Genomic DNA, 25128 nt, shown 5'->3' with positions numbered 1-25128 from the left:
AGTTCTTAAGTCTGTTGAAACAGACCGTTCTAATTAACTGTTCTTTTACTTAATTGAGGCTTATAAGAACTTAATGGAGTCTGAAGAACAGAAGTACCTCAATATGCACAATAGGCTGTTTGGTGTCATTTTTTTATGTGACATTTAATGAGAAAGGCAACTAACCACATCTGAGTTCTTTGTGAGAAATGGAAATACAGATTGTCAAGATGGAGGAAAAACACTCTTAAAAACTGAGTAAAAGAAGGTACAGAAATGGGACCCATAATAGATTTTATAGAATCACCCCACAATCCTCATTCCAATGTAGTAAGAGATGGAATTTTTTTGTGTGTGTGTTATGCCTCTGAGATTTTTGAAGATGTTTGTTACCACAGCATGACTTAGTCTACATTGAAGGATGTCATTTATCAAAACAAGATCTTGGATCAGATGTTAGTAATACTTTTTCTAGCATATTGCTTCTCCACCTTCTGCCTCTGTGTGTGATGGGGGAAAAAAAATAAGTCTGTCACCAAAAATTGGGAAAGCAATGATAGGAGGAGCACAGAGAAAAGAAACCAGTGCAAGAGTATTTTCCAAAGACATGAGAGCATAATCTAGATGGAGCTTCAGATGCCCAGCTCCTGGACACTCATCTCACCAAGGATGTTTAAGCCGACTGCAGAGTTGTAGCAGCTATTTATTCAGTACATTTTAGACGTATTATTTTATTTTATAAAGATCAGATTCCCTTCTTGTTTGCATCTAATTTTTAAATTCTCCTTAGCCCTGTTGTCTTTTAGAGTAATTTATAGCTACCTTGGATATAGTCTTGCAAATATCCTAATCTTGCCAAGATCTCTTCCTGACTACTGAGTTTGCATATTTTTTGGCCCATTCACAAACATCTTTCCCACACTGGGCAAAAACACACATTGAGTAGGCATGCAGAGATAGACATGCAAGCTGTTGAGTTTCAGATATCATGGGAAGCTGTACGTTTCTTCACAAAATATCTTCTCAAAATATCACTGCCCAATTGCTGAAAGTAGAAATAACTAAATAGAAAGAAGCTTATTTCTTAAGAGTCTATGGGGGCTGGGGTTGTAGCTCAGTGGTAGAGTGCTTGCCTAGCACGTGTGAGGCCCTGATTTGATCCTCAGCACCACATAAAGATAAATAAATAAAATAAAGATATTGTGTCCACCTACAATTACAATTTTTTTCTTAAAGTCTATGGTAGAATTTCGTGTGTCTGTACATATAATTTTCTTGAAAGTTCATAATGAAAAATTAGACATTCAGAATAGCAGCATAACCTCAGCTGATTTTGATGAAGTACTGTTATAAAATGCTACAGTAGTATAATGAAAAATCTGAAGTATTATAGAAAAAGGCCAAAGGAAGACCAGATGGTTTAATATTTAATATATTATGAGTACATATGTGAATCTCATTAATGAGGTTATTTCTTATTTAGTTCCATTAAAAATAGGAGATTGAAATGCCAAGAATTCTGTCTAGATCATGTAAATATCCTGAATCAAATGTCTAGATTTCAAGATGTGTAGACTTTAGAATTAGCTCACCCTGAATTGGAAGTCTTGCTAAGTATCAGTAGAGGTCATTTATGTAATAGTTTTTTCCAGATCCTCTGTTTCAAAATGAAATAATTGCCTCAGATCATTTCTGTGTTGCTTTCTTCATTTTAAGGGGAAAAAAAGTCATTTAATTTGACATGATCTTTTCATGGTGTATACAGGCAGTGCATGAAATTATTTTGAGCTATTATAATCCTGAAAGTGCATTCAGGACATATCCCAAATTCAATTTGGATTCATATATCAAGCTTCTACCTTGATTCTCTGCATTTGCTATTCATGAGATCCTGGGTACTGAAAGGTATTTATTCAATTATAGAAGTGATCCTGATCACTGGGTCCCTGAGTCTGGACAAACCGTAATCACACTTCATAGTCTCACAGTGGGAAACATGAAATTACTCACATTATACAGAAAGGGCATCACAACTGAAATGGGTTTGCAGATATGTAGCATCTTTTGTGGATTCTTTGAAGCGTGGCATAAAATTTAAGAAATGCCTATTTACAGGTCTACATCTGCAGGGTCCAGCTAATTGCAAACCTTCAGGGCTTCTACCTTAAATTCCGTATTCACATTCTGCTGTGGTGAAGAACACTTTTGACTCTATATCCATTGTACCCCTTCCCTGTGTGTGTGTGTATATTTATGATATTGGGGATTGTACCCAGGGTTGTTTCATCACAGAACCTGTTCATTCCCAGTCCTTTTCATTTTTTGCTTTGAGATAGGGTCTCGCTAAATTGCAGAGGCTGACCCTAGAACTTCAAAACATTAGATACTTTCAGATATTGGGAAAAAAACTTTAAACCAAAACCCCCCAAATTTAAGAAACCATACACAGAATACTTAAAAGTTTTAAAATAAGGTCTGTGAGATTCTGGCCATACCTTTATGGTGAATTCTATTAACATGATCTGGAAAAGTGTAAGGAGAATTCATTGCGGATAAAATCTTCCTGTTTCTTGTTATCTCTTTGTGTCTCTAAATATAACCAAAGTCTTGCCAATGTAAATAAATTCATATAAAAGTTATTCACCCAATGAAACTGGCAAAGATGAGAGAAAGGAAACCTGATCATGAGGATGTCAGAAATGGTCACTGTGACCATAACCTGGCTAGTGTAATGCACAGTGGCATCCACAGTGGCATCGCTTTTTGAAATGATCCTGCAACATAGATCAAGAAGGGCAAATACATTGGAGGTAATAATTTTTGTATCAACTTCCTTAGCAATGGGTATTTTTAAAGGTTACCTCAACAAGCTAAATGTTAACTATTATTCCTGGATATTCAGTTGAATTGTTTCCGATTTCTGCTGCTGCAGAGTTGGATGCGCTTGTTTACTGCTGTTTTCTTAGGATTAATTCCTATAGTTGTAGTCAAGGCCTCTTTATTCCTGTGAAACTTCTCTTGAACATTGCTATTTCTCCTTATCATTGCTCTTTTTACATGATTAACAATGGGTATTGATCTGTTATATTTACAATCTGTTTGCTTTTATTCAGGGTTATTATATTAATACCTCGGGACTGTGAGGTCTGTTTTAAACTATGAATGGGTTTTGCTTTTTTTTTAATGGTATTGGGGCACTTGACCACTGAGCCACATCCCCAGCCTTATTTTGGATTTTATTTAGAGACAGGGTCTCACTGAGTTGCTTAGAGCCTTGCTTTTGCTCAGGTGGTTTTTGAACTCACAATCCTCCTCCTCAGTATCCTGAGCCTGTGGGATTATATAGGCTTGCGCCACCACTCCAGGTAGGTTTTGCTTTTTTAAAGTGCTACAAAAAGAGAGAGGAAGAGAAACAAAAGTGAAGAGGAATATGCCATGGAGACTATAAATACAGTCTGAAAGCCTAAAATATTTACCCTTTTTGTGGTTCATTTACTTGGTCCTGTTCTTAGTCATACTTCTGTATAATTGTAACAAAATTAAATTCGCAATTACCTTATCCTTTATGTAAAGCACAGATGTTATGTTGCTGTGGAAGTTTTTTTTTTTTTTTTTAAATTAAACCCCTATGTAAACAATTTTATTTTTTTTCTTTTAAAGTCTAAAATGCAGAAAGCCAGAGTTTCAAGTTGTTACATTCTCATATACTGCCCCCTTTTTTTGTTCACAGATAACTGAAAATGAAATGATGTCCCTGATTCCTTTATTTATCATACTATATTAAACTGTTAAAATCATTAAAATTTCCTACTCTGAACCATACAAAAATAACAGTATGTATTGTTCTTGTATTACTTGCTTATATAAACACAACATTTTTTGAGTATTGTGTCAGATACTGTTCTGTACATAGTTTTAGTTGATGGGTCTTTATCTTATTCATTTATTTATATTCAGTGTGGAGAATTGAACCCAGTGCCTCACACATGCAAAGCAAGTGCTCTACCACTGATCCACAACCCTAGCCCTTTACACAGTTTTGAAGTTGGATGTGGATGGATTTACTGCTTGACTTCCCCAGTGACTCATGTTACATTTGACAACTTTTTTTTTTCTCACTTCTTTGGTCTCAATTTTCTTTTCATGCAAAATGAGTGTATTATCCATTTCACAAGGCTATAATGAGGACCTTATATGAAATTATCTGTCAATGATTAACCTGTTTTCTAATCAAAGGGTTAGTTTCTCAGATATTGATTCAATTTACTGGTTGCATAAATACCTAGAATACACGTTCAAGTCCCTGCTCTACTACCAAGCAGTGGTGAATAAGTTAGTTTTTGTACATATAAACTGGAGGTAACAATGGCACCAGTAATTTTTAAAAAATATTTTTTTAGTTGTAGATGGACACAATACCTTTATTTTATTTATTTTTATGTGGTGCTGAAAAAAGAACCCAGGGCCTTACACATACAAGGCAAGCACTCTACCACTGAGCTATAACCCCAGCCCACCAGTAATGTTTTGTGAATGTTAAATCATCACATATATATTAAATCCTTAGAACAATTTCTGATAAATAAATATTGGCCATTAACTCTTTTTGGTGATTTCTGTAGTCTTAACTCTTGCTATCCATACTATTTGTGATTGTAGAATTTTATGAGTAACAAAAACAGTATGTGTGTGTGTGTGTGTGTGTGTGTGTGTGTAGAATCTTAAAAATGTTATTTTTTTTTCATTAACTTGCAAAAATATGCTGTTTTGTGGCACCACCTGAGAAGTATAAAGTTGGTCTTCATAATGCCTTCATGTGGAATATACTATTCTTACTTGTTTCAATTCTGATGTGCCAGACTCTTAGAGCTGCCTATCCAAACACAGTGACATTTAAATAGTAGAAGAATCTGGATTTGTTTTTGAACCACCACTGTCCCACACATGTCTCCCTCTTGTTTCTTCCTTCTGTTAGAAACTCCTTTCTTGCCTTTAGAAGCAACTATTAATTTTCAGTGTATAATAAAAATAAAGCAGTAACCTGGGAAGATTGACAAATTTGGGAACAGGGAATGTTTGAAACTATGAAGCAAGCCACCCTTGAATTTATGTATGCGTATGCATGTACACAAGAATGGAAAGATGTCTGTGTGGTATAAGTAGGTCACAGAACATGACAGCTCAACTAGATGGAGTTAGTTAATTCATGTCCATGGCCAGTTCTGAGTTATCAGTGGAAATCAGGGATCACAATTAGTGTTTGAATTTTTAATTAAAATAACTTAGCACACAATCTTTTAAGGAATTAAAAAAATTAATGTTAATCTTTGCTTTCAGGGAATATGGAGCCATTGATGATGTAGATATTGATCTGCATATCGATGTTAGCTTTCTCGATGTAAGTATCAATTTTTACAGTATGCCTGGTACATTTATTTTTACTCTAGGGGAGAATTTTAATTTTTGTCTATAATACAATTAATTACATAATGACTTTGCTACAGTGATTTGTGAATATATTCTGAATCTCATGGTTTTTATTATAATATTTCATGATAAGTTTTCACTTTTACTTTTCATGTTTTACAGCAAAACTTTACTTTGACCTTCTTTTCCCATGAATGGGTCTTGAGATAATTTGTAAACATTCATGATTTAGGCAATTTTAAAATACAAGTTTTTAAAACTTTTACTTTTTTTCCCATTTTGAACTCTTAATAGATGACGGATTCATCCTTTGAGTATATTTTTGCAGGAGGAGATTGCTGTGGCTTGGGAAGTCATTCGAACAGAGCCTATAATTGTCCGACTACACTGTTCACTTACACAGTATTTAAATGGCCCAGGTTAGTTTCATTTCTCTATTACTTTGAATGGCACATTGTTTTAAGTGAAGTGAGTATTCATTTGGTGATTCTGAACATAGTGTTAAATATCTTGGTAGTGTTATTTAAATTAATAGCCTAAGATTGCTCATTGCCAATATGACTTGTGAAAACAGAAATATGTAACATTTAGTTGTGCAGATTTTTTAGTAATTGACATTGCTGTGCAACAAACACAATAAAATCTAAGAGAGTATGTTAAATGTAGTAGAAACTGAGTAGTTATATTCTAGGTTAATCTTAGATTTAATTCTCTTCCTGATTTGAGATTTAATTTTAATCTTTATTCCACCTTTGATTACCAGTGAATATACCCTTTCTAATAATGTATTCCTTTTTGAAGAGGGAATTATAACAGTGCTTTTGTTTTTGGAATCCTTAGTGGATGATGTTAGTATATTGTAACAGATATCTGTTTACAACAAGGTACCCTAGCGCTCTGGAAAACATGTCTTCTAGTCTACTAATGTGTGTGTGTACATGTACACACAACACGTAATTGTATCCACCGACATTAGTCCATTTATCTACTGCCGCAAAACAGACCACTCCAAAACTTGGCTTCAGTATGTAATGTCTCTGGCTGTTCCATGGGCCCACCTGGGCAGATCTTGTCTGGAGTCTTCTGTGACTTTGTAGTAGGGTGGTGGCTGGGGCTGGGGCTGGTGGCAATTAAGGGCCTTCTTGCTGGGAGGCAGAAGATGCTGGATGTCAAAATGACTAGTGGTTGGTCCAAAAGTGTCATCCTGGCTCTGAGCTGGTATTATTGACTAGAGTGCTTGTCATATATGTGATTGCTTCATGTGGTGTGGCCTTGTGCTACCACAGTGACTGAAATCCAAAAGCAAGTTTTTCAACATACCAGATGTGGAAGCTCCCGGGGAAAGGCACAGCGAATCTCCCATTGTATTTTGTTCATCAAAGTAGTCTAAAGAGGCCACCAAAAATCAAGGGAAGTGTACATAGCACCTCTTGCAGTTATACCTGTGTTTAACCTGCCACACATATGCTAATATGGTACCTGCAGTTTTTTTTTTTTTTTTTTAAGGCACATCCCCACCTCCTTCTTCTTTCTTCTTTCTCTGATTAGAACTGGGGACCTTTCCCAGGAGCACTCTACCACTGAGCTACATCCTCCTTCACTTTATAGTTTTTATTTTGAGATAGGGTGTGGATTAGTTGTTCAGGGCCTTGCCAGTTTGCTACATCTGGCCTGAAACTTGAATTCCTCCTGCCTCAGTCTCCCAAGTCTCAGGGATTGCTGGCACGCACAACCATGTTTGCCCCGCTCTTCGTTTTTTACGAAAGAAAAGTACTTATTCTTTTTAAATTTATGAAAAACAGGAAAACCTTTTGTTTTGAAAGTTGGTATCTGTTTTGTTTCTGTATGATGCATTCTATCTAAATGACTCAATATAAATTGACATATAGTAACTGATGTGGTTTAATGCTAGATGTGAAAAAATAAATGCTAGTATTTTATTCTTAGTTCAAATATATTAAAATGCAGTAATGAAAAAAAGATTTCTCAAAATCCCTCCATACTAAGAAAAATATAAATAATTGGTGTTGTTTTCCCCTCTGTGCATGTATTGCTTATTCTTGTTAACAGCCATGCACCTTAATGTTATGTCATGTTCCCAAGTCATGTAATATAAACACCTGAGTTGTAGTGTCCACACAATATTTCAGCCTAAATACGCATAAAGTTGTTTTTTTTTTTTTTTTCCTTATTTTTCTTTTTTTTTTTGGTACTGGGGATTGATCCCGTGGGTGCTTAACCATTGAGCCACATTCTCAAGCCCATTATATTTTATTTAGAAACAGGATCTTTCTGAGTTGCATAAGGCCTTGCTAAGTTGCTGAGGCTGACTTTGAACTCACAGTCCTCCTGCCTCGGCCTCCTGAGTTGCTGGGATTGCAGGCATATGCCACTCTGCCTGGCTGGTATTTGGATTTTGGATGTTTCTACATATTTTTCGCCATGTGGCACTTTAGTGATTTACGATGTGCCCATTTTACTTTCATGGTGGTTAAAATCTTTCATGTTGGGGTCTAGGGCTGTAGCTCAATGGCAGAGCAGTTGTCTAGCATGTGTGAAACACTGGGTTCAATCCTTAGCACTGCATAAAAATAAATAAATAAAATAATTTAAAAAAGAATTGCTATTAAAAAAAGTTGTCTTGTCTCAACGTTTTATCTTCCATTTAGAATTATAAATGAAATCCAGTCAATCTCTACTCACGTAAACCCCATCTGTATACAATGAAAATGTCACTTTTATGTAACTTTACCATTTATTTTATTTACATAATCTTGAATTTTAGAGGTTTTACTTCACAATATCACTTTAAAGGCTTTTTTTTTAACACTTCCATAGTTTTACAAGCATTTTAGCAATCACTTGAATTTATATTTAATTGTTTTGATTGTTTAACACTACTTTTTTAGTATCATAAAATAGCCATCCTTTTTTTATATCCTGATTTACTTATATATTGAGCAATTTGTAAATTAAGGAAACCTGAGAGTTTGTTTTTTCATGCCTGACATTTTTGTTTTGTGAGACGAACTTTACCAAGTATAATTTGTGGTTCCTCCCAAAAAGGGGAAAAATACTTTAGAAACTTCTATGGTTCATGTTTTCATTTGTATTTGGACTATTTTCTTTTTTTCTTGCTTTTATCTCATACATATTTATTTTTGCATGGCATGCATAAGTCTTAATTCATTTCAAAAAAACTTTTTTTTTTTGTAATTATTTATTGTTCCTTCTTTATTTGCTAGTCCTAACATATGTATGTTGCAAGTAGTGCTATTAATAATTACTCAGAGGTGGATTATCTTTAAATGCAAGTCTATATTTGATCACACAATCATCAAATATAAACAATTAATGCAAAAAGTGTTGGGTGTGTGGGAGCACCCCAACTAGCATTCAATGCACACTAATTAACACTATAAACAGATAAACAATTCTAGGGCAAACAGGAGCCCCCCAAAACCTCTGATGCCGCGTGACTTTTCTTAGCCAAAGAGCAGACATAGTCCTTCTCTGGTGTTTCTCTCCATCCAATGGCTGGATGTCAGGGAATAGTGGAGTCAGTTAGGAACAGACAGCAAGGCAGCCAGTCTCACTGATGTCCTTGGAGAAAACTCTTCAATGTGGCAGGACAAGCAATTTAAATACAATTCCAAGTTGGTGTTGTATGTTGGTGATTTGTTACACCCAGTGAAAGTCAGTGTTCATTGGTTATGTCCAGTGAGGTGATTTTCTTTGTTCATGTCCATGGAGCTGTGCTCCCTACAGATTGTAACCAGTCATTGCTAAGCATGTGTATGGCTAGTGCCCCTTACACCTCTTTATCAATTGCAAGCAGTTCAATGGCTGCTGTTTCTTATGGCCACCAACTTACTGAGTGCCAGCGCGTCCCAGCATGTCTATGGCAGATACTCCTTACAATGTAGATTGGTTCTAATATCTTGGACGTCCATGTTGTTTATCATTTCTTTCATTTCTTCACCCTTTTTGTCTGAGTACTTCATAAGTTTTCCTGCAGTCTATTTTTACTTCACCAAGTTAATTTTTTTTTACATGATTCAGTCTTTTTTTAATGTTTTTTTTTCTTCTTTTAAACTATTTTTTAAAATTGTAGATGAACCCTTATTGGATGTATTTATATGCGGGGCTGAGGATCAAACCCAGGGCTTTATACATGCTAGGCAAGCGTTCCACCACTGAGCCATGACTCCAGCTGCATGATTCAGTCTCCTTTGCCATTAACTTCCTCTTCTATGGTGTAGGGAGTTTAGGACCAGCCATTTAATGTTCTTGAAGATTGGTTCCATCTGCTCTCTTTGTAGTGAAATTTGTTGGCAGTTTCATGCATGGAATGGAATTATTACAAATTTATGGTCTTTTTTGGTGGTTTTCTCCACTTTTTCTTTTTTTATGCACTAGTTAAATTGGAGCTTGTTCGTCAGTATTTACTTACATCCATCTCACTAGTAAATACCTTAAAAGGTTATTTTTTTTTACTTGTTGATAATTTGAGGGAAAAGGCATGATTAAAAATGGGCAGTAATGCGTAATATAGGAGTACATTTACAGATAATGTTACTGAAAAGGAACATATAATTTATTACTCCAGAAGAAATAGTTAGGTTTTATCATAGTTTATAATTTTGATTATTGTAAGCAAATAAAAAGGACTGTTTTGCAATGTGCCTTTGAAGGTATTAGCATTTATAGTAAAATAAACTTGTAAAACACGTGTGACTAATCCAAGATCCAGATTGACCTTAACAGTTGTTTTTGAAAATCACTTATTCCTGCATTTTGGAAATGTGTGTATGAATAGAATTGATTTGAACTATAGTACATGGTTAGGGCTAATAAGACAATATACGTGAAAGACAAAGATGAGAATTGGAGAAATGCATGTCTTTTTCCTCTTTGAAATAAATGTTTTTTATTATTTATAGGGAAATATACTTTAAGCAAAGACATGATTTGTTATGATTTTTATGATACAATATATATCTATAAATGTATGTGTGTATATTTCAGAATTGCTGATGTGTTAAGTCCAGTTTCGGGTCTAAAGGATAAGCCTGCTTTAACTTTAACTTTTTTTTTTTTTTAAATGTGAAAATTTATTTTCAATACATTCTGTCAAGTTTTTATTTTGTTGCCACCTAAATGAACCCTGTGGAAACTTTGATTGTATTTGAGGTAAACTCATAAATAAATTTGAGAAGAATAAACATTTCTAAAGTTTCAAAGTTTTATTCCTCCCAGAAATGTTTGTTGTCGTTTCTAGTTTTATATATTAGTACTGTCCTGTATGTTTAGGAAGGGACTGCTTAGGTCATTCATTTTCAAAGTTTGTTCCCTAGTACTTGTTTTCCTAACCAGACTTTCTTTAGTCCAGTGTATTTCCCAGTTATCATTATTGGTTTTTAGGTAACTCTTAATTTTAAAAAAGATTGTTAAAATTATCTTTTTAAGTATACAAAAACAAAGATAGTGTCCAGTTTTCTTTTACATTCTTGTCTTTCTCTAATGTAGTTAATTATAGTTAATTGCATTAATTTTACTAGCAATATGCGTTTTATTACTTGGTCTTCAAATTTTGGGGGAAAGGGTACCAGGGATTGAACTCAGGCACTCAATCACTGAGCCACACCCCCAGCCCTATTTTGTATTTTATTTAGAGACAAGGTCTCACTGAGGTGCTTGGTGCCTTGCTTTTGCTGAGGTTGGCTTTGAACCCTCATCCTCCTGTCTCGGCCTCCCAAGCTGCTGGTATTATAGGCATGCACCACCACACCTGGCATAATATTTTATTCTTACTGAGTAATATATGTCCCAGAAAATTTTACCATTTTGACCAAATAGTGATACTTATTTTCTAGTCTGTCATGCATATTATGATTAAATTTTATTGTCTATATTACTAATTTGTTAGAATAATTAATCTATTCTGGATAAAATACTTGTGTCTGTTATTATCCCTTTTCTATCTCAAACAATTTTCTCCAGTGACAGTTTGAGTGCTTCTAGCATGTTTTAGAGTTTCCTACCCTTTTCAAGTTAGTTTCCCTTCCTTCTTTTCTCAGTTTTTCTTTCTGTGAAAAGATTGTGTCTTCTTAAAATTTATAGGGAGAGTACAATGTGGTCATATTTTGTGAATTTTCAATTGGATTAGAGTTTTGAATTTCAATAACCCTGCATTTGGAGCAGTGGTTTGGAATGATGTCTACTTTATTCACCACACCTTGTATAAGATTTAGACTATTCTTAGGAAAGAAACTGATTGCTTGGTAATACTGAGACGACATTTTCTCTGATTAATGCTGTGTTTGCACCGCAGAGTACTGGCCAGCACAGGGAGCGAGGCATTTTGCAGATGCCATTTTGATTTCAGTGTGATTTTTTTTTTTTTTTTTTTTAATCCCTGTCCCAACCCTTACAGTGATTGGCACTGTTGGAGCACCCATTTCATGTCATCCTTTTGTTTGTGTACTGGCTCCATCCCCTTATACCTACCCAAGGCACCATTCCAGCAATTCTCATTTTGTTTCCTGTGCTACTCATATCTTTTTTCACCTAGAAGATTCCTACTGTCAAACAAATTTATTTCACCTTAAAACAGAACCCACTTGCACTGAAATCCTTCTTCAGTTGGTTCCCTACTGCTGTTTCTCTTGGCTGTTATAGTTTCATCATTAGTTGTCTCTGTTAGGTAACTTCATTTCCATGTCTTTTTTCTTCCCTCAACTCCAATCAGATGACATTTTTTGTTACCACCATTTTAGAAATGCTGCTCTTGTCACTGTATCCAGAGACTTCAGTATTGCTAAATGGCCCCATCCCAGTTTTAAGTCTTCGTTGTAATTGAGTAGCATTTGTTAATGGTTGCTCACCCCGTCCCTGACAGGCCTTTGTGAATTTGTGTTCAGAGCAGCAGCACTCTGGAGTTTTCTATTCTAATGTCCCTTCCTCTGCAGCTTTTTTTGCTGGGTCTCTGCATGCTCCTGGATGCAGAGATTGTTCCTCAGACTTATCTCCATCTAAATTCAATGAGTAGCTTCTCCTCTAGCATCCTGTCTTTAATTACCTTTATACTCTGGCTATTTTGAGTTTTTTTGTTTTTTTTTTAGTATATTTCATTCAAAAGAGTGCCTAAATGCTGGCCTTTACTGTCCAGTTGCCTTTGTTTCCACTTGAGTGTAAAAAGCATCTCAAACTTAAAATGTTTAAGATCAAATAACCAAATTTATCACCTCTTGAAATTTGTTCCACCTGCAGTTTTTCATATACCAGGAATTCCTAAATTTCATCCTGCTCAGAATCTTTGGTTTTGCCACTGACTCCTCTGTTTCCCACATCTAAGATCTAACCCAGTGAAATCTGTCCTAGAAAGTATGAATCCAAAGTGTTCATCCTCTGCACTGATCCAAGCCACCATAGCTCTTGTTTCTGCAGTAAGTTCTTGAGCCGTTTTTCTACTTCTTTTGCCCTTTGATTAAGAGATCCCATAGAGATCTCTATCCATAGTCCTCTGCCTCCATCTCCTAAAATGTGACTTGTCCATTCCTGTCTCTATGCAGATCTCCAGTTGTGTCTGTTTTCTTATGCATTTTTTGTCTGTCTCCTCCCCCTACTGCATTGCAGGCTTTCCCAGGGCAGGATACATGAACACTCTTTTATTCTTTCATCTATTGTTACTGATACAATGGGCACCTGATAAATACTCAAAACCAGTGAATAATAATCGTTGAGAACTTTTTTTGAGTGGAGTTGCTAATTTCAAGAAATAGCTATTTATAAAGAAATATATAAATATGAATCATATGAGACGCTATATAGTAAAAAATAAGTCTCATGCTTTGGCCTCTTCTCATTGTTTTTTTCTAAAAGTATATTGTATGTCTATGCAAACGATGTGTCTCTTCCACTTACCAATTTGTACACTAACTTTTCTATGTTTCTACTTAAGCTATTGTTTTAGAGATTATTTTTCATAGTTGCACATGATTTACATCCATGTACATTTATATTAATAATGGTCCAAAATGATCTCATGTGCATGTACACAAACACATATATATATGCACACATATACATAATGTAAATAGCAATATATAGAACTGCATGCACACTATTTTTACCTTCATGTATGTGCATGCATATCCTGGCTGATGATTGAGTTTTAATTCAGTACTTGATTGTAATCTTTTTTTTTTTTTCTTTCTAGTGCCCACTGTTGATGTCTTTCAGATTTCCACAAAAGAGCGATTTGGATTGGGACATCAACTAAAAAAGTAAGTCTGCAAAAGAATAATAAAAAGGAATTTCTATTCAAGAGAATTCTCATGTTGTTCATTTTCAGCGCCTTATTAAGTAAGATCTGTTTGAAGTGATTGCCTTAGGAGAGGAAATCATCCTGATGCTAAGTGCTGCTTCCATAGTTTTGTTAGCAGAGCTCTCTGTCAGTCAGTCCAGGCCTATCTCTTTACCAGCCCAGATCCACTATGTTCCTTCCAGTATCCTGCAGTTTATAACCACGCAGACTGGCCCATGTAGACACAGAGTCTGGTGGTGTCTTTAACCTCACCAACAAAGGGAGCAAGGAGCCTAAGATGGGAATGTTTACTGCCCTGGTTTCTTTCCCAGGCAGTCACCTTGAGCTGACTAGTCTTTCAACAGCAGCTTCCTGTTTGGCTCCAGGATGCAGCATTTGCCTGACTGTCCCTTACCAGGTCTGTTGGTTGTTTTCACTGCCATCTTCTTGGGACTTGGAGAGGTAATAGAAAAGCAGTCTCTGGCCCTGGGATACTGTACTAATCCTTTCCTAATCCTCTCCCTTACCTATAGCTGTGAAACATTCCTTTTGAAACTAAGCTCTTTATTTCCCAGTTGAATCTTGACTAGTACAGTGACAGTTTATATTTTATAAATTAATTTGGTTATTCAATAATATAAAATGCATGTAGTTAATTTGCATAGACATTCTTGAATATGTTCTTATTAGTACACATACCCTTCCATTTAGATAGTCACTAAGATTTTGACACAGATCTGAAGTAGAAATAAATGGGAGTAGGTTTTGAGCACCAGGAAAAGTTGAGTGAAGCTCTTGTGTTTGACCTCATAAAATCTCATTGAGGCTTAATGATAATTTTTTCATTGTTTAACCCTAATTTCTTTTTGTTTTCTGATTTTTATGTCTAATTTTTAAAATAAAACTCTTAAAACAACAACAACAAAAACTGATGCAGCCCAAAACAAGGGCAACAGAAAGAGTTATATCTTTGAGCAGAACCATAGTTGTAAATTAACAGACACAAGAACTGGTCTTCAGTTCTTCCTAAAGTGGACTGATTATTGGTATGAGCTGAGGCAGAGGCCTGGGGGCCTGTCAGTTTATGCTTTTGCTTGCTATGGTCCATGTGCTCCCCTTTGTTGAACTTCTACAGGGGAAAATGTGGCTTCTTCCTCAGACAGTCTTGATGAGCCAGCCTTTCTTAAGAGGACGTGAAATACCCATGTTGAACTGAGGGCCTTTTTATTGTATTTATTAACTTTCAATTTTTAAAAAGTTGACAGGTAACACTGTTTATTTACAATATGAAGTAAATGTACACATTATGATGGTTAAATCTAAATACTTCACAATGCATTTGCATTTTTCTAGAATGATTTTTAATTACCTTTATAAACATGTGTAAACATGAAAATTATACATATTAATAGAGTATGTGATATTTTGATATATGTATACATTATATAATATTTAAATATATCTCTCTGAAACAGTTATGTCTTAATGGCAAAACTCACAATTTTTTTATGTAGATTTTTTTTAATATATATATTTTTAGTTGTCAATGGACTTACTTATTTATTTATATACAGTGCTGAGGATTGAACCCAGGACCTCACACATGCTAGGCAAACATTCTACCACTGAGCCATAACTCCAGCCCCTCTTGTAGACTTTTTGAAATATATAATACACAAATGTTGTTTGTAGTCTGTTGCACAGTTGCGCACTAGAACTTCTTATTCTTACTTAATTCTAACTTAGAGCTGTTGACCAACCCTACCCATCCCTACTTTCCAACTCTCCTAACCTCTGCGAACCACCATCTGCTCTCAGAATCTCTGAGATCAACAGTTTTAGACTCTACCTGTTTGTGACATCACATAGTATTTGTCTTTCTATGCCTGTCTTATTTCACTTCATATAATGATCTCCAGTTTTATGAAAGATGTTGCAATTGACATGATGTTATTATATTTTTTAAAAGACAGAATAGTTTTCCTTTGTCTGTATAGACCATATTTAAATGGGCCTGGGGGAAGCTCTTGTAATTCCCCATTGCTGAGTTTAAATGTGTACAAGTATAGAATTAGATAGCAAATCCTTAATGTTTAGAAGTCTGCGTCTCTGAAACTAAAGTCAATTTACAATGAATGTTCAGCATATTATATTATGCAGTATTCTCTTATAAGGACTCACAGGAGACATTCTCAGTTTTCTACTCTAGGATTAGGTATGATTTTCCAGTCCCATTGGTTTTGTTGGATCAGTTGGATTTTGTTTTCTGCTATTGAGTCTATGTTCCACGTGTCTTGGAGGGTTCGTGGAACCTGCCCCACATGGGGAGGTGCCATACACTTTGGCACAGTTTTTTTTCTCTTTCTGTGATTTTTCTCCTCATCAAATTCCCTCCCTTGTTTTTATGCTATTCTATTTTACCTGCTTTTCTCTAATGTGCTTTTCTAATACAAAAGAACTTTACTTTTTGTTAAAAGTAAAATGGAGGTGACCAAAAATAAGAATTATAAAAGCCCAGAGGTCCAGGAATAAATTACTTTCTCCCCTTCATAACTTCCGAGTACATCAGATGGGCTCAGAAAAAGAAGTTGTGGATATAATACAACTTTTTTTTTTTTTTAAAGAGAGAGAGAATTTTTTAATATTTATTTTTCAGTGGACACAACATCTTTATTTTTATGTGGTGCTGAGGAGCGAACCCAGCGCCCCGTGCATGCCAGGCGAATGCGTTACCGCTTGAGCCACATCCCCAGCCCCCATAATACAACTTTTAACAACCTGGTAGAATAGGTACTAGGTTTTATTAATGTTCCCATTGAAATGATTATTTGATAAATTTGCTTTATTTTTTAAAGATTGATTTTAGGTTGAAAATTTGATATTATAAATCATGTTTAGTCTGACACCAGTTTAAGTTTCCTTAACTGAGTTTTCAACTTAAATGCCAATCAAAGCCACATATTCAACGTTTAAATTCATGCTGTTAATTTAATATGATGGATATTGCTTTGTTGAAATTCACCTCTCATGAGGATAGTACTGACTGCTCTTAAACACAGATTTTTTTTTGACTTCAGCATGATGTTGCCCAAGTGTACTGACTTTTTTCCTGGGACCCATGTTCCCAAAGCTGGTCATAATGTTACCACTGTTTACCAGTGACGAGTCCTGCTTCCCCACATGTTGAAGTTTGAACATTAGAGACGCACGCCAAGGCAAGCATATGAAGCAGGGTTTATTTAAAAAGGGGTAACACAGACTTCTCCCACGAGAGAGAAGGGGGCCACAGCTGGTAACATGGTATCCCCAGAAACGAGGTGTTCTGCCCTTTTTATATGTCCTAGGCTTCCTTTGTTCTCCTGCTTTCCCCCCTCCTCTTTCTTCTTTCTGTATATGTGACTAGGACCAGGAACTGCATGGTGGGGTGGCCAAAAGGTGAGAAATAGGTGGGCTGAAGGGGGAAGGACAGGATGGAGTAGACAAGGACACATTAACAACCTTATGGTTCCCTGTAGGGAAGGGAAATTCTTGGGACAGGTTACCTTGGCAATAGGTTGGAACAGGGGCAGTTCTTGTTAAAATCTCTCAGGGGACAGTCTTCAACTTCCCAGACTTGCTCAAAATTGTCCTCCTAGATCCGTCCTGACTCAATGTACCTATCTACACTGACTGCCTGTCTAATTCTGGCTTCAATAACATTGCTTGTCACCTGATTCAAATGTATGCTTTACCTTGAAATGGTTTTTCTCTTTTATCATCAGCACGTGTCGACTGTAGAAATTCTTGGTGCCAGCACATTAGTAAACCCAGACTCAGGTGTGGATACTTAGATCTTTTAGTGGTTCTCTATGTGAGAAGGTGGTTATTATGCCAAACGGGTTTGTAGATATACTTTTTGTATATCTCTGTCGTTAAGTGACTTCTAGCAAACAGTTCATTTCTGTTGCATCCCAGAAAAACTAGGAATTTGAATTCCCGACGTGCATCAAATTAAAAAAAAAAAAAAAGAATTCTGATTTTAGGTCTTAGAGTCCCCCTTCATCATGCTAAAGTAACATGAAAATAAGAAAATTTTTGCCATTTTATCCTGTTTAGTTTTGTTAGGAAGTACTTCCTGGCATTCTTACAGAATGGTGAATAAGGACAGGGATTATTTTATAGGAGGAAAAGAATCTACATCTGCTTGGTACAAAGGCTATTGTCGCTGGAGAGTTTTTGTTCTTTATAGGGAGAAATGATCCTAATGATGCTATTACCCTTAAGTCCTGCTGAAATTTTGGGTGGAAAAAACTTGAAGTGTAGAATAAAATTTCCCCTTTTTCTTGAACTCTAAAGGCAAATTTTCTGCGAATTTGCCATTAAGTTATCATTCCTTGCAGTTTTACTCTTTTTCTCACCACTTATACTACTTGAGGACCCAGAATAATTCCATGTGTGTTTTCATTTCCTTGAAGAAAATTAAAGAAGGAAATAAAGTAAAAGAAATTGGCTTTACTTAATCAGATTTTTTTTCCACTTAAGCTAAAGTTGCTGATCCTGAAGACTGTTCCCATTTTTTTTTATTCTTTCATCAGCCAATCAGTCATTTGGATTGTTGAATCATAACAATAATATAATTTAATTGTTTTAATAATGAATAATTATTGTCAATTATTATGGTATAGTCACAGTATCATCCTGGTAATTTGCTATATAATTCTTTCATATATATGAGAAATCTTATATGATTCTAATTAGCACCTATTGATTACTGAATGCTTTTCCTTTGATCATCATCTTCTCAATAACTATAGAATATGAATTTAAAGTATCTCAGAATTGTGATAACAAAATTATCTTTTAATTGACAGAATCATGCAGACATTTGTTACACAGCAGTGGAAACAGAGCAAAGAAAAGTCCAATTGCCTACACAATAAAAAGCTATCAGAGAAGAAAGTGAAGTCTCCCCTGCATTTATTTTCTACCTTGCGCAGGTTGGTAATAGGTATCTTTGTTGTTGCCTTGTTAGATAATGAGCTTGTGATAGTCAGTTGTTTTTCAGTTTAAAGCATTCTTTTTGTCATCTTGGCATCTGTTTATTTTCTTTATGAGTTCAAAGAAATGTCTACGTTACACCTGTTTCATAGAATGCTTAGATATTCACATATGTGTTTAGAGTTTTATTTTATGTTGATTAAACTTAATTTTTTTGTTTCCTAATCACATAACTCCTTATCCAAATTTTCCCTATTGGACTTTGGAGTAGGTAGGAAGGAGAAAAATTGTAGGATCTTCTTTAGCTTTTCAGGAAAAATGTGATTTATTTCCTGTGATCACCCACAGGTATCTTTATGTGATTTTTAAATGGGTAGGCTATACTTAAATGAGGTGGTAACTATGCACAACAGTGGGGTGCAGTTTGAGCATGGCAAGATTTCTCTCTCCATGGTCCCTTGAACCCATGAGTTTCCCTGTATTAATTGTTGTTTCATTTCAAAGGTCGCCAAGTTATCCTCCCCCTGGTTGTGGCAAAAGCAAATCCAAACTGAAATCTGAGCAAGATGGAATCTCCAAAACACACAAACTGCTGCGGAGGACTTGTTCCAGCACAGTCAAGGCTGAGGACGTGTGTGCTGCAAAGTCCCACAGGACCTTTGGTCGCTCCCTGTCCAGCGACCCCAGGGCTGAGCAGGCGATGACAACAATTAAATCGCACAAACTCTTGAACCGTCCCTGCACTGCAGCTGTGAAGCAAGAGGACTGCCTCACTCTAAAGTCCCATAAATTATTGACTCGATCTTGTTCTGGAGACCCACGATGTGAGCACAACACCAACTTGAAGCCCCACAAACTGTTAAGTAGGTCTTACTCCAGCAATCTCCGAATGGAAGAGCTGTATGGACTGAAAAACCACAAATTGCTCAGCAAGTCTTACTCCAGCGTCCCCAAGTCATCCAAAACTGAGCTTTTCAAGGAACCTAATGCAGAGGGCAGGAGGCTCTCTCTTACCTCAGGGCTTATTGGTATCTTAACACCATCTTCATCTTCATCTTCCCAGCCTGCTGTGCGTAAATATTTTCATCTTTAGTTCTTAACTGTTATGTAAGGGGCAGTGGAATTTTTCCTCCATAACATCTGGTGGAGGGAAGAACTGAGAATGGTGGATTTTATTTTAAAAGTTTGCTATCTTCTTTTCTATTTGGATGTTGTTCTTGCACCAGACATTTACAGCTGGTATCTGAAAAGTTAGTTTTAATTCTGAAAAAAAGCAATGTAGTTATTGATTTAAGGTCCATTTCAAATTCCTGCCATACTAATGAATGCTACTAAAAGGAAGTCAGTTGAATTCCTGAAACGTTTCCTTTTAAGAAAGCCTATAATTTGAGTGTTTTATTAAGTATGTTTATTTGATCTCTGCCTTTTTCCATGTGAAACACTATATTTGTCGTATAATTAGATTAAGAATAATCTTCTTTCAGTTAAGATGGGAACTTTTGCACATGAAGGATGCCACTGATAGTGAGAAGGAACATGGACAAGTATATATCCCAGCGCCTCTCTTGAAGATGATCTTAATGTTCACATTATATTAAAACTCTTCTGGTGGTCCTGGAGCCAGGAGATGACTATAGTAATAATTTAATTTCTTTGAGTGGTGCTTTAAACAAAATTTACCTCATAAATAATGACCATTAAAGCTCATTTCCGATAAAAAATTAGACTATATTATTTACATTCTCAAAATAGTCAGTTAAAAACTTTTTGTTTGCTTTTTCTAGATAATGTTCACACATGTGTTGGGAGATGCATGTTTAGCTATGACCAATAATATGAATACATCTAGCCATAAAGGAAGTTGATAAAAATAAGATACTATTTTCAGAAAGTTACTCTTCTGTAGACTTAGTTCTAAAATCAAACTATAAATTATTCTGTAAAGTTATAAATTTGTGTATGTTGATAATTTTCTGTGAACATCCTAAAAGCTCATTTCTATTCAAATATAAGTTTTGACAACCTGGAGAAAGTGATGTTGAATAATTACATAGCTAAATATTTCCCATGGCAGTTTTTCCAAGAAAGATAATTTCAGATATTCTGTGAAAGAAATGTATAAATGTTCTTCTATATGGCTGTGTGTATAGTTTAGTGATGTGCCATATTCAATAGCTCTTTAATATTTCCTTAGAGGAATAATTGTATCTGATTATAAAATAAGATTGAAATGTCCTAATTAGGAGCTATGAGCTTTTGCTGAAAAGTAATAGAGACAATTTTTTTTGTGTGTGGGTGGTGCTGGGGATTAAACCCATGGCCTTGTACATGCGAGGCAAGCACTCTACTGACTGAGGTATATCCCCAGCCCCTGAGGCAATGTTTTTTTTTTTTTTTTTTTTTTTTAATATTTTTTGTAGTTGTAGATGGCCCTAATACCTTTATTTTGTTTGTTTTAATGTGGTACCAAGGATCAAACCAGTGCCTCATGTATGCTGGGCAAGTGCTGTACCACTGAGCCACAATCCTGGCTCAGCAAAGGATTTTTGATCATGCAAACATGCCAGTCATTTTTAGTAGAAGATCAAAAATTAATGCTACTATTTAGTTTAGGGAAAGATTGCAGGTAGTAATGGCAGAAAGGATATTATAATAGAACAAAGAATTTATGAAATCTTGAGTGCATAATCAATGACAGTATTTCATGTGATCTTCTAAAGATCACTTCTGTATTAAAAGAAAGCTAAAAGGTAAAAGGCTATAATTCATGCATTTTCCCAATTAAAAAATTACTTGGTTCTTTTACTTTGTTTTTTATAGCCAAATGGTGCAAAATGCATTCCAATACGAGACCGTGGCTTCCTAGTGCAGGTATGAGTCAAGACTCTATCTGTTTTGGAAATATTTTAGTCCTTACTGGGCTTTCAAAACATTTATGAACACTGCTGAATTATTTCTTTCTGTTGTTTTATTCAGACAATTGAGTTTGCTGAACAACGGATCCCTGTATTGAATGAGTACTGTGTGGTTTGTGATGAGCCACATGTGTTTCAAAATGGCCCCATGCTTAGGGTAAGTTCTTGCTGGTAGAGTATCAGTATTGGCCTAGAATATAAATGAAAAATGTTAAAATGTAAAAATAAATAAGTAATGTACCTTAAGTTAAATATTCTCTTGAGCAAATTAGTTAACATACTGAATGGTATAATTTACAAAAATGATTAGTATTATTTCTGAAGGGAGTCTGTGGAAGAGCAAGTAGTTTGGTATTGGGAAAATGTTTCTTATGTGTCTTTTATCTGTCTGTCCATTTGTACTTATATCTATGCTGATGTTAAGTGTTAGATATTGTAGACTTAATAAATACTGTTTATAAGGTCAAATAACAAGTATACTTATACAGTAATTATTAAAAATTCTACAATTTAAGATGTTTACTCTAAGGAGGAGACTGTATGCCCTATGTTGGTTAGGATAGGTACACAGTAGCAGTAGGAGAATCAAAAGAAAGATTTCCAAAAATTGCCAAATTGACGCATTTGGGGCGTTATCAAGGGAACATGGTAGTAATGGTCACTGTACATACGTGCATTTTTGGGGAGAAGTGTTCAGTTTAAAAATTTTTTTTCCAGTTTTTTCTGATAAACTTCATATAACATTTAAATCACTGAAGTATACAATTAAGTGGTTTTAAATGTATTCATGATGTTGTGCAACAATCAATACCAATTCCTGGACATTTCTTTACCATAACTATTAGCTGTCATTCTCTACCCTCATTCCGTGGCAGCTACTAATCTACTTTTTGTTACTTCTTGATATTTGGTATAAATGTAGTCATACAATATGTGACCTTTCATCTTGGGCTTCTTTCACTTAGTATCATGATTTCACTTTTCATTCTTGTAGCATGCCTCAGTACACTTCACTCCTTTTTATGGCAGAATATTCCATTATGGATATACCATATTTGATTATTCATTCATCAGTTGATGGAATTGCTGAGACATGTTAAATTGTATTTAATGTGTGTGTGTTGGGGGGTATTTCAGCTGAAACTCAGGTTTGCACATGGTAGGCAAGCACTCTAGCGGTAAGCTGTATCCCCAGCCATTTTTATTTTGAGACAGGGTCTTCCTAACTTGCCCAGACTGGTCTTGAACCTGTGATCCTCCTTCCTCAGTGCACCTAGTAGCTGGAATTACAGATATGCACTACCACCTGGGCTTGTTTAACGTTTGTGGAATGAATAAGCTGTATCATTTTATATTCCCACTAGCAATGTATGACATTTCAGTTTCTCCACTTTTGGTTATTCTCTTTTTAAAAAATCATAGTCATCTTAATGGTGTAAAGCAGTAGTTCATTGTAGTTTTGACAAGCACTTCTCTAAGAACTAATGATTTTTTCTTGTGCTTAGCGACCATTTGTATGACTTTATAGAGAAATGTGTATTCAAATTCTTTTTCCCATTTTTAAATTGGATTATTTTTATTCTTATTGGTGAGTGCTGAGTTCTTTATATATTCTGAATTCTAAATTTTTATTGTTAGATCTTTATCATGTATATGATTTGAAAATATTTTCTCATGCTTCATGGGCTATCCTTTCATTTTCTTGGTAGTGTCTTTTAACAGAAGATTTTTATATTTTGATAGTGTCTAATGTATCACAGTTTTTCTTTAGTTATATGGGTTTCTAATAGTATGTCTAAGGAACCATTGCACAGCTCAAAGTCACAGGATTTCAAGTTAATATTTTTTTCTAAGGTTTGTATGTATAAGTCACTGATCATTTTTGAGTTAATTTTCAGTATGTAGTGTGAGGTTGGGGTTCAGATTCATTCTTGCAGGTAGATAACCAAATGTTCCTTTTCCTCTTTGTTGAAGAGACTGCTTCTGTACTGAATGATCTTGGCACCCTTGTTGAAAATATTTGAACTTAGCTGTACTGGTTTATTTCTGGATTCTCGATTGTTTTTTTTTTTTTTTTTTTTTTTTTTTTTACAATTTTTTTTATTGGTTGTTCAAAATATTACAAATCTCTAGACATATCATATTTCATACATTAGATTCAAGTGGATTATGAACTCCCATTTTTACCCCAAATACAGATTGCAGAATCACATCGGTTACACATCCACATTTTTACATAATGCCCTATTAGTAACTGTTGTATTCTGCTACCTTTCCTATCCTCTACTATCCCCCCTCCCCTCCCCTCCAGAATTCTCTCTCTACCCCATCTACTGTAATTCATTTCCCTCCTTGTTTATTTTCCCCTTCCCCTCACAACCTCTTATATGTAATTTTGTATAACATTGAGGGTCTCCCTCGATTATGTTTTCACTGGTCTTTATATCTAAGACTGTACTACTCTGTCTTGATTAATGTAGCTTTGTAGTAATATTGAAATCCAGAAGTATGAATTCTTTATGATCTCCTTTAACAGGATTGTTTTGACTGTTTGAGGACCTTTGCATTTTCTTACCAATTGTGTGGTCAACTCGTCTTTTTCTGATAGTAAAGGCAGTTAGAATTTTTATAGATTTGCACTGGATTCCTAGATTAATTTGATTGTAAACTGAATGCTTATGTACTCTCATAGTTTGTATATTGAAATCCTAGCAGTCATGTGATATTGTATTAGGAGGTGGGATCCTTGGGAGGTGATTACGTCATGAGGGTGGATCCTCCATCAATAGGATTAGTCCTTTTATAAAAGAAAGCACATAGAACCCATATCCCCATACCATATGAGGACACAGCAAGCTCTGTCAGTGGTCTTAGGGTGAACCAGGAAGTCGGCTCTCATCAGACACTGAATCTGCTCACACCTTGATTTTGGATTTTCCAGCATTCAAAACCACAATAAATAAATATTTGCTACTCAATATAAAATGTTTTATTAATAAACAGTTTGAGTGAATTAAGGCACAGTCTTAAATTAAGCTATCCAATCCATTACCTCAGGATGTCTTTCCATTTATTCAGGTAATTCAAAATTTCTTTCAGTGCTATTTTGTAGTATTTCAGTATTCTATTGCACTGTTAGATAAGTTTAAAAATAAGTATTTTTATATTACTGTAAATAGAATTATCTTATTTTCTTTTTGTATTTTTTTTTTTTTTTTTTTGCTACTATAGAGAGATACAAGTGACTTTGGCATGTTAAGTTGGCATTCTGCAAGTTTGCTGAACCTTATTTATTAGTTCTAGTAAGTTATTTTTGGATTCTTTAGTGTTTCTCTATACATAATCATCTTATCTGTAAAATAGAGACAGTTTAACTTTTTCTTTTCCAATCAGGATTCTTTGTATTACTTCTGCTAACCCAGTTGTCCTGGCTGGAACCTTCAATACCAGACTGATTAGAAGTGGAAAGCGCAGAAAGTCCTTGTGATTCAGGGAGAAAGTTTTTAATCTCTCTCTGTTGTG

At 35.1% G+C, this 25128-nt stretch overlaps 1 protein-coding gene across 1 annotated transcript in view; it reads left to right on the top strand.

The window, feature by feature from the left end:
• The window catches only part of Parp8 (poly(ADP-ribose) polymerase family member 8), a 173275-nt gene that overhangs the window by 116820 nt on the left and 31327 nt on the right, over positions 1 to 25128 (top strand). The window contains exons 9-15 of the mRNA XM_076857302.2: positions 5317 to 5377; positions 5735 to 5825; positions 13628 to 13694; positions 18565 to 18690; positions 19196 to 19760; positions 21512 to 21562; positions 21668 to 21763. Coding sequence (XP_076713417.1) covers positions 5317 to 5377; positions 5735 to 5825; positions 13628 to 13694; positions 18565 to 18690; positions 19196 to 19760; positions 21512 to 21562; positions 21668 to 21763 — 1057 coding nt within the window. The remainder of the gene's footprint in view (positions 1 to 5316; positions 5378 to 5734; positions 5826 to 13627; positions 13695 to 18564; positions 18691 to 19195; positions 19761 to 21511; positions 21563 to 21667; positions 21764 to 25128) is intronic.

The sequence above is a fragment of the Callospermophilus lateralis genome, chromosome 5, assembly GCF_048772815.1.
Source record: "Callospermophilus lateralis isolate mCalLat2 chromosome 5, mCalLat2.hap1, whole genome shotgun sequence".
NCBI lineage: Eukaryota > Metazoa > Chordata > Mammalia > Rodentia > Sciuridae > Callospermophilus > Callospermophilus lateralis.
The sequence above is the reverse complement of the archived record's forward strand: the minus strand, read 5'-3'. Positions and strand labels throughout refer to the sequence as shown.